We start from the raw sequence: 10,367 nt of genomic DNA on the forward strand, positions 1-10,367 counted from the left end.
GGCTGGAGTGCAGTGGCCGGATCTCAGCTCACTGCAAGCTCCGCCTCCCGGGTTTACGCCATTCTCCTGCCTCAGCCTCCCGAGTAGCTGGGACTACAGGCGCCCACCACCTCGCCCGGCTAGTTTTTGTATTTTTTTAGTAGAGACGAGGTTTCACCGTGTCAGCCAGGATGGTCTCGATCTCCTGACCTCGTGATCCGCCCGTCTCAGCCTCCCAAAGTGCTGGGATTACAGGCTTGAGCCACCGCGCCCGGCTTCTAATGGCCTTTCTTATACTCTAGAATATACAAAGATAAAAGGAGATTCTGATGAAGTTATTCAAGATGGAGTCAGAGTATTCATCAAAAAGAAAGCAAAGCTAACACTTTTAGGAACAGAAAGGGACTATGTTGAAGACAAATTATCCAGTGAGTTTGTGTTCAATAACCCAAACATCAAAGGGACTTGTGGCTGTATAGAAAGCTTTAATATTTGAAATCTCAGGACTCTTCTGGCCGTAGGTTCCAGGAAAGCTCTGGGAAGCCTTGGGGCTCACTGCAGAAATCATGTGACTGTCAAGTGCTTAATGTGCTGCTGCCTTGTAAGGAAAATAAAGTGATTTATCTTGAAAATGAAGCTAGTGTGTTAGATCCCAGAAGAAATGTTTGTATTTTCATTAGGGGACAGAAAATGAGAAGCCATCACTCTCTTTGGATCATTTAGGTCTCTTGCATCCTTTGTTTTAGAACCAGTTTCATTAAAGTTGCCTTCCTGGGCACCTGTTTATCCATTTCCTGAACAGTGTGCACTCCTTAACTCTCTACTGAATGGCTTGAATATGCATCCCCCTCAGCATTTCTCCCAACCAGATCGGTGACTCCTAAAATCTGACAGGACGTCCTGACTGCTGGTAGTAGTAACATGATGGTGCATTGTTTTTCCACCCAAACTTAATAAAGCCTTTTTATACATTTTATGAAAAATTTCATTGTCAGATGCCTCACTGCATACCTTTAATAGTACCGGGCAAAGATTTTCTTCAACTATAGTACAGATTAGTTCTCAGTGATGGTATTAAAAGGTGAGAAAGACATCATCCGTCTGTTTTTCAATCCATTTCTTTTGCCACCTTATGTGCCTGCTCAGAGATGGGATCTCAAGGTGACTTTGATTCTTTTAGTTGAGGGGTCTCTTAAAGTCATCTAGCCTGCCTCCCTCAATTCCCTATGTGAGGAAGCAAAACTCCAGGGAAACCAAAGGGCTCCTATCCACCCCCACCCCACAGGCCCGGGGAGAGTAAGGACTCTACCCGCATCTCCCCTTCCTTGTAGGTGACACATGCTCTGCCCTCTAAGGCAGTCAGTGAAGGCAAATCGTCTGTGTTCTTTATTTGGTCACCATTTTGATATAATTTCTTTATAATTTGATGGAGATCATATTTTTATTTTATTTTGAGTGGGAAGAATTTTAAAACCCTTTTATGTGAATTACCATCTTGTTTCTTTCATCTTTGAAACTATGGTTTGTAGCAGAGAAGACATTGTACAACCCAGAATTATGCTTTTGGAATGTGGTCCTCATTGTGCAGGAGAACGTGGGGATCTTTTCTTAAAATTCCCAGTGTGCATATACTTTATGGTTCCCTGGTCCAGTTGCTAAAGTTGTTAATATTTTAGCCTAACATTTTTATCATCAACTTTTCTTTAAAAGTGTTCCTTCTGTCACTTAGTTACTGATTTTCCTGGGTTTGACGTATTAAATATTCTATGAGATGACATATATGCTTTTTTTGAAAGCTGATTCTCATGAATTCAAGTAGTTGAGTTCCTTTATGTTTCTTTTATTCACTAAAGTAGCTGGCACAAAACACACCAAAACCTAGAGCGGTAGTTTTATGTAAATGCTCATGAGTTTGTATCAATAATATAATTGTTGATCCACTTATAATTCATGCAATACTGCATGTATGTAGAGATTGAGTTGTCAATTTAAAAAAATATGGCCTCAAAAAAAATGAAATAAAATAAAATAAAAACACAAGTAAAATACCGGCTCATATATCTTTATTACTTGCTTGTAGGAGCCTTTGAAGACACTGGTTTCTGTCACCCATGACATACAGTGCAGAAAGAAATGGTGGTATACTTTGGAATGACAGTTTGAGTCTGCTGAGATCAAAGGTAAATGTTACAGGAGTGAACAGACTGCAGTACCACAGAAAGAACACAGGTGCAGCAAGTGATTACTGAGTATTAACAAAGAAGATAAATAATTTCCTTTAACTAAAAAATAAACACAAAATTTCAAACAAGACACATTCTAAGAATATGTTTGAGAGACTCTCAGAATCTCTAACCCAGACAATTCTTCAAAGTGTGCCAGGAGAAAGCCACATTATAAAGACTGGGACAGGTAACATTTTTTGCGGGTAAACGTGCAAATTTTAATAAAAGATTAGAATATATATAAAACAGGGCAATGTGGTTCCAACAAAAATATAAAATTTTCAGAAATAAATAAAAAATGATGTGTACCTTCATTTTTAAAATCGAAAATAAATTGAATAATACTCAATGAGTAAAATATGAACACAGAGAACTATAGAAAATCAGAAAACTGGAAATAAGAACAGAAATATTTAAAATATCAAAAAACAAATAATGGAGGTAAAAAATATAAAAGATAACTGAAAATCTTTTAAAATGACAAAAATGAAGAAACTCGACAAACAAACTAGGATACAAAGATACTTATATCAAACACATATGTAAGCACGATTTTAAAAGTCACAGAAAAGAGAATCTTGGGAGCTGCAAGATGAAAGTGACGTGTTGGCTGGGCGTGGTAGCTCACACCTGTAATCCCAGCACTTTGGGAAGCTGAGGTGGGTGAATCACCTGAGGTCAGGAGTTCGAGACCAGCCTGACCAACATGGAGAAATCCCGTCTCTACTTAAAATACAAACTTAGCTGGGTGTGGTGGCATATGCCTGTAATCCCAGCTTCTCGGGAGGCTGAGGTAGGAGAACTGCTTGAACCCAGGATGCAGTGAGGTGAAATCACATTATTTCATTCCAGCCTGAGGAACAAGAGTGATACTTCATCTCAAAAAAAAAAAAAAAAAAAAAAAAAAAGTGATATTATTTGCAAGAATACTCTTATGAGATAGCCAGCGGATTCTCAACAAAAATTTTTCAGGACAGAAGGAAACTGTGTGGTATAGTCAAATTTCTGAAGAAGACAGTTATCAAGTGAGCATAATACCATCACCAAATCTGTCCTGCTAAATAAAAGAAAAAAAACTTCAAAATAACCAAACTTTACAAAGTATATGGGCACTTCCTCACATATAAAAGGTGCTGAAAGCAGTTGCGTTCAATGAAAATAAGATGATGCAACAAGGCAACACGAAATCATATTAAAACACATTATTTTGGGGAAAGACATGCACATACACAAAATAAATTTCTTAGCATTATCATAATGGCACGGAAGAAATTTTTAATTAATCTCCAAAATTTGAAAGATAAAAGCATAGAAATCATTATAAATATCTGTTAATAAATATACAAAATAAAAAATGTAATTAGCAATATCAATGACAAATTGATATTTGATATCTGAGAACATACGTAATGAGAAAAAATTTATGCATGCCATGCAACTAACTAAAGTTCATTTTTAACCAGACTGAAATATATCGTATCTTTTCGAGGTTTTATGTAATCCCCCACAAACCACAAAGAATACGCCTGTATAGATACAGAAAACAAAATAAGAAAGAAGTAAAAGCATATCAAAGTAAAAATAAAACAGCCACAAAGAGAAACAGAAAGAGAAAATGTAGGACAAAGATGCAAGAATCAAACAGAACAACAACAACAAAATTAGTAAGTCTCTTTGCTTCAGAAAACTTTCCAATTAAGAGACATACTTTCAATAAAGAAATTTATTTAAAATTATTAAAAACCAAGATCCAATTTGCCTTTCTACAAGGGTCAGCTGACATCTAATGATAAAAAATACTGAAGGTGGCAAAATAGATTTAGCCATTGCATGCAAATACTAACCAAATGAGAGCAGAAGAAGTCAAAACAGTATTACAAAATCTACATCTTAAGTCAAAAACTGTCATATCTTACATAAAGTATTTTAAGTCAAAATTGCAAAGAGACAAAGAAGGACATTAAACAATAATAGATTTATTAACTGGGAACCTATGATAAATTTGTGTGTGCATGTGTGTGTGTGTGTGTGTCTATGTGTATGTCACACTAAGGTTCCAAATATATAAAGCAAATATTGACAGACTGGAAGAAACACCTAGACAGCAATATAATTATAGTAGGAAATTTCAATAACCCACTTTCTGTAATAAAAATAAAACAAGACAGAATATTAGTAAGTGAAGAGAAGAACTGAAGGCAGTATAATACAATTTTTTTTTTTTTGAGATGGAGTTTTGCTCTTGTTGCCCAGGCTTGAGTGCAATGGCACAATCTCGGCTCACCACAACCTCCGCCTCCTGGGTTCAAGCGATTCTCCTGCCTCAGCCTCTTGAGTAGCTGGGACTACAGGCATGCACCACCATGCCTGGCTAATTTTGTATTTTTAATAGAGACGGGGTTTCTCCACATTGGTCAAGCTGGTCTCGAACTCCTGAACTCAGATGATCCGCTTGCCTTGGCCTCCCAAAGTGTGGGGATTACAGGCGTGAGCCACTGCACCCAGCCAGTACAATTATGTTTAACAGAGAAATAGAGAAGAGTCCTCAAGAATATGAGGAAACACATCCTTCTCAATAGCTTATGCAATATTCTCTTTGATAGACCACCTGTTAGGCCAAAAACGGCATCTTAAAAATTTGTTAAATTTGACATTTTATGAATTACATTCTATGATCAAAATGGAATGAAAGTATAAAATAGAAAAAAAGGGGCCAGACGCGGTGGCTCAAGCCTGTAATTCCAGCACTTCGGGAGGCCGAGACGGGCAGATCACGAGGTCAGGAGATCAAGACCATCCTGGCTAACATGGTGAAACCCCGTCTCTACTAAAAAATACAAAAAACTAGCCAGGCGAGGTGGCGGGCGCCTGCAGTCCCAGCTACTCAGGAGGCTGAGGCAGGAGAATGGCGTGAACCCGGGAGGCGGAGCTTGCAGTGAGCTGAGATCTGGCCACTGCACTCCAGCCTGGGCAACAGAGCAAGACTCCGTTTCAAAAAAAATAAATAAAAATAAAAAACAGAAAAAAAGGCTGGGTGTACTGGCTCACACCTATAATCCCAACACTTTGGGAGGCTGAGGCGGCTCTACTAAAAATACAAAATTAGCCAGGCATGGTGGCACATGCCTGTAATCTCAGCTACTTGGGAGGCCGAGGCAGGAGAATCGCTGGAGGCAGAGGTTATGGTGAGCCAAGATTGTGCCATTGCACTTTAGTCTGGGGAACAAGAGTGAAACTCTGTCTCAAAACAAAAAACAAAACAAAACAAAAAAACTACAATAAACTTTGAATAGCCAAAGCAATCTTGAGGAAAAAGAACAAAGCAGAGGGACATCATATTTATAATTTCAGACTATATTTCAAGAATATACTAATAAAAAAGGATGGAACGTGCAGAAAATTAACATAAAAACCAATAGAACAGTGACGACTATTCTCACACATTTTAGACATGATGCAAGAGAGAACTAAAAAAATAGTTTAACATAAAGTTTCTCAAAATCATGCAGATATTTGTGTGTCCCCCAAAACAATGGAAAAGCAGTCAGACTGTGTAGTCTCTTATATGCCACAGAGGACTCTGGCTCTCACTGTAAACTTGAAGGAAAATCAATGAAGGGAAAGTAGATTCCTTAGAGAATTCAAAAGCCTAAGACAGAAGATGGCCCTATGTGAGAGCAACAACAACAAAAAAACCAAAACACACACCTCAGGCTTCCCAGAATCTATTTGCTTTGGAACACAGCTTCTCAAATCACATTATAGGAACTTGCTTTTTCATTTTTTTTGTAATCTTCCAACCCTTCATCTATGTCAACTGTTTTATTCACTCTCACCTACCTGGGGGTGTGGCTACCGTACTGTGTCTCTTCATATTCCAGGGATCTTTTCCTTGCTCCAGACAGGTGATCAGATCTGGCTTACAGACATCAATACCTGCTTTATTAAAAATAAATAACATGAATCTTGCTTTTATTCTCTACTTACCTACCTAGTACTGTGCTTAGTAAAGAGGATGTAATAGAGTATTCTAGAAAATTCATCCCAAAATTCTATTTAATGACAGAAAGTTCTTAACATTTAGAAAATATTTTAAATGTGTAGGTCCTTAATTTCACTACTCAGTACTTATGAATCAAAAATTAGTGGTGGCAAATAGATTTTAACATATGGGCAACAATATTTTATACTACTAAATTTCTGAAACTACCACTACTCTCAAGTAGAGGGTACAGACCAGCTCAGGAATGCAAAAAGTTCAGGCTAAGATAAAACATCTTGAGGAAATTTTTTTTTCTACGCAGATAATTCCTCGAGATTTTTTGAAAACAGGAATCAGAAACTCATTTATGCAAAGCATAAATTACCAAAAATTATTCTACAAAAACGGAGAAATGAAATCTTTAGTGTATATAAGGAATGGTGCATTAAAGTTATTCTCACCCAAGAACACCAGGTTTCTGAAGTTCTCTAACATCACTTTCCTATACAAATCTTGTTGAGCAGTGTCCAGACATTGCCACTCCTCCTGAGAGAATTCTATGACCACATCCCTAAATGTCAACGGCCCCTGAAAAACACACATACACACATATTTACAAGTGTCCACGGGTAGAATTTATCATTTGAATTAAGGTTAAATGAGAGAGTAGAGAAAGTTGGTTCTGACTTACAGGAATGACTGCAATCATCCAACATTTTCAACACAGAAATATTCTCTAATGTATTCTCTAACTCTGAGAAGAGAATGGTTTAAGATCTACAATACCAGTGTATATATAATTTTATGAACAATAAAGTATAAAACTAAAGTCATAAACACAAACATGTACATTTTTTAGTGTTATACTGCATCACAAAGAATGAGTAGTGTGTATTTTCAGGCAAAATGACATGTTGAGTTAGATGGCCCCTCTCAAGTTTCAATGTGAACAATAAACTGGAGCTCTTGTGCAGATTTTTTTTTTTTTCAGAAGATGTGAAATAAAGTCTGAGATTCTTAATGTCTAACAAGCTCACTAGTAATGCCAATGTGTTTGGCCCAAAAGGAATATTTTGTCAAACATCCAGTAAGTGGAAGAGCCTGTGTTTTACCAATTTTTCTGGCCTATAAACAAAGATAAGAGTCTTCATTTTCCAAAGATAGACATATGCAAACAAAACCTAAGAAAGAAAGGCAGCTACCAGATTAAATGTGATGGTTTATGCACAGGTCTTCTTTAGCTACATAAAGATACTTAATAATGAAGAGAAAAATAATTAACTCTATAGTGAAATAAATATTTCAGAGAGCTCTGGAAGTAAATTTTAAAATCAACTGCACGAGAACAAATGTTTATGATGTGCTGACGCACACCAAATAACACAGCATCACTGCTGAGATAGTGCCCCCCAAAAGTAGAGTCTGAATTTACCCATACAGAAAATCAGTTTTATGCAGAGTTTAAGATGCAGATATCTTCTATGTTCTGAAATTTTTAATAACAATTTAAAGTAGTCTTTCTTTAGCACCCTAGAAAGCATCGCCCAATAATTTTTTTTTTTTCAGAACTTTCAGGGTAATAAATGCCATCCTGTTTAAATAAGCATTTTCTTAATCCTGCTCTGAATAGAGCTAATGAACACATGAAACCTCATTACATGTTCTCCATCTTTACTAAGGAAGTTCCCCCAATAGGAATCTTGAGTATCCACATCTTCCCACGTTCAGCAGCAACAAGGGAAACATTTTTAATACTGCAGATTATAAATTCATGCTAAGAATTCTGCATAGCATATAAGAAGTCATGATTTAGAGAGTGTAGAGAAGGCTCTGGGATATAGGAGAGAAATATTTTGCAGACACCCTTGACTATCACAATAATTTTTTAAAGTAGTTAAACTCATTAGAGGAAAGAAACACAAGTAGAGAAGTAAAGGTTTGCAAGGATTAAATGCATCACACTCCAGGAGGCAGAGTGGACACTGCTCTTCATCTGAGACAAGTTCAGCTGAGAAAAAAAAAAAGCCATTTTTCCTCTTTTGTCTTCTTCGGAAACGCTCTTCAGATGACATTCTCTGGAGAAGTTACACCTGCATCTTGAAAAAATTCCTTTAAAGGTGTCAGCACCACCTCTTTACCTGCAAGCCTCACACCCACAGAAAAAATAAATAAGACCTGTAGAAAAAGCCCACCCATTTCTGTCCATTATAGCAGCAGAGATTCAGGAACAATGAACTGTTCAATGAATATAAAAATACGTTTCTCTATTTCTGTCTTCAGGTGCCTGCCTTTGCCACAAACACCAGCAATTTCTGCTAAACTAATGGAAATATGGGTGACATTGACCTCTCCCTATCAAAACCAAACAGAACAGTACCTGTGACTACTTTTTAGTGCAAAGGTGGTACTTAACTCTCATGAATGGATCTTGAACCCCACACACTTGATTCTGGCCTCGCCTTAGAGTCACATGAGAAACAATTAAAACAACATGAATACTTTCCCCTAGAACAATATACAGAACCTGTGGAAAGCGTACAAGTAAAGAGACTGCTGCAAATTGGCCATGTAATGCTAATGAGAAGTCTAGGCTGATAACCACTTAGCTAACCATTGCCTCTCAAGCTTTAATGAACTCAAAAATCACTTGGTAATGTTGTTCCCACTTTATATAATGTGATTCTGTAAGTTTGAAAAGGGTCCATGGATGGCTGTTTCAAACAAGTCCCCTGTCAATGCTGATGATGCTCCCCCAGGCTCATGATTAGCATTAGTTAGAGAAGCAGGCACAGCACAGAGTCCCTTACACTCCACACAATACAATACTTGTCACAATACAATACTTCTGATACACAAAGAAAGACAAAAAATGTAAAGTTTCGTATTCTTTGCTGGCTCTCTAAAGTTTACAGAGGACAGAGAAGGTAACAATGTCTGAATAAGTCTGCATTTAAAAAACAACATGTACACATGAACCAATGCAATGTTTATTAAGCAGGTACTATGTGCGCAATAGTACGTTAGAGAGCACAGTGCTGGGAATAACACATTATGTGTTATTATTTGTTATTATGTCCCAATAACACCTTGAAAGTTCATACTAAGTGTTCAACAATTCTCAGGATTTAGATAAAAGACCCAGAATTATTATTTCCTTGTCTGTTTCTCTGTCATTGATTTTCTTAAATATATATATACACTAAAAGCTATATATAGACAGATGAAGATATATAGATAACTAAAAGCTAAATATAGATGAAGATATATAAAGAAACAGACATAGAAAGAGCTTAATGTAGTTTAGGGAAATTTTTTTGTGTTTATATTTACTTGTTGATGAATAGTAGAGCAGCTACTGGATCTGCAGGAATAGAAAAGTTGCTAAATGGAATGTTTCTGTAAGTACTGGTTTTACTACAAAATTTAAAAATTAAGATCTTAAAATGTATAGTTTATTTTTCTTATGTATCTGTTTTGGGTTTCAGGATATTGTGAGCACCAGCTCTAGAAAGTCAGTAGGATTTACCCCCCAAAACTTGAATCTTTATAAATCCGTTTTGTAAGGAAAGACTCCAGAGTGGGGCCAGGCCTAAATAAGGCCTCCAAAAATGGTGAATCTGATCAGAATTGGGGCAGGGAAAAGAAACTAGGTAGAACTTGTTTTCTACATCACTGGGGTATTTCCAGTTTTGTTTTTCCTAACTTACCTAAGAAAAGCTTAAATCCCAGCCTGGCACAGTGACTCATACCTGTAATCCCAGCATTTTGGGAGGTCGAGGTGGGTGGATCGCCTGAGGTCGGGAGTTCAAGACCAGCCTGACCAACATGGAGAAACTCCGTCTCTACTAAAAATACAAAATTAGCCAGGGTGGTGGTGTATTCCTGTAATCCCAGCTACTCGGGAGGTTGAGGCAGGAGAATCGCTTGAACCCGGGAGACGGAGGTTGAGGTGAGCTGAGATCGCGCCATTGCACTCCAGCCTGAGCTACAAGAGTGAAACTCTGTCTAAAAAAGAAAAAAAGAAGGGGGCGGAGCAAGATGGCCAAATAGGAACAGCTCCAGTCTCCAACTCCCGGCGCGAGCGACACAGAAGACCGGTGATTTCTGCATTTTCAACTGAGGTACTGGGGTCATCTCACTGGGGAGTGCGGGACAATCGGTGCTGGTCAGCTGCTGCAGCC

At 37.5% G+C, this 10,367-nt stretch overlaps 1 protein-coding gene across 1 annotated transcript in view; it reads right to left on the bottom strand.

The window, feature by feature from the left end:
- LOC108512963 (zinc finger protein 100-like) overlaps window positions 1–10,367 on the bottom strand; it is a 33,501-nt gene that overhangs the window by 5,021 nt on the left and 18,113 nt on the right. Inside the window, 2 exon segments of the mRNA XM_017848533.1 lie at window positions 6,045–6,140; window positions 6,648–6,774. Coding sequence (XP_017704022.1) covers window positions 6,045–6,140; window positions 6,648–6,774 — 223 coding nt within the window.

The sequence above is a fragment of the Rhinopithecus bieti genome, unplaced genomic scaffold, assembly GCF_001698545.2.
Source record: "Rhinopithecus bieti isolate Rb0 unplaced genomic scaffold, ASM169854v2 scaffold_31514, whole genome shotgun sequence".
Lineage (NCBI taxonomy): Eukaryota > Metazoa > Chordata > Mammalia > Primates > Cercopithecidae > Rhinopithecus > Rhinopithecus bieti.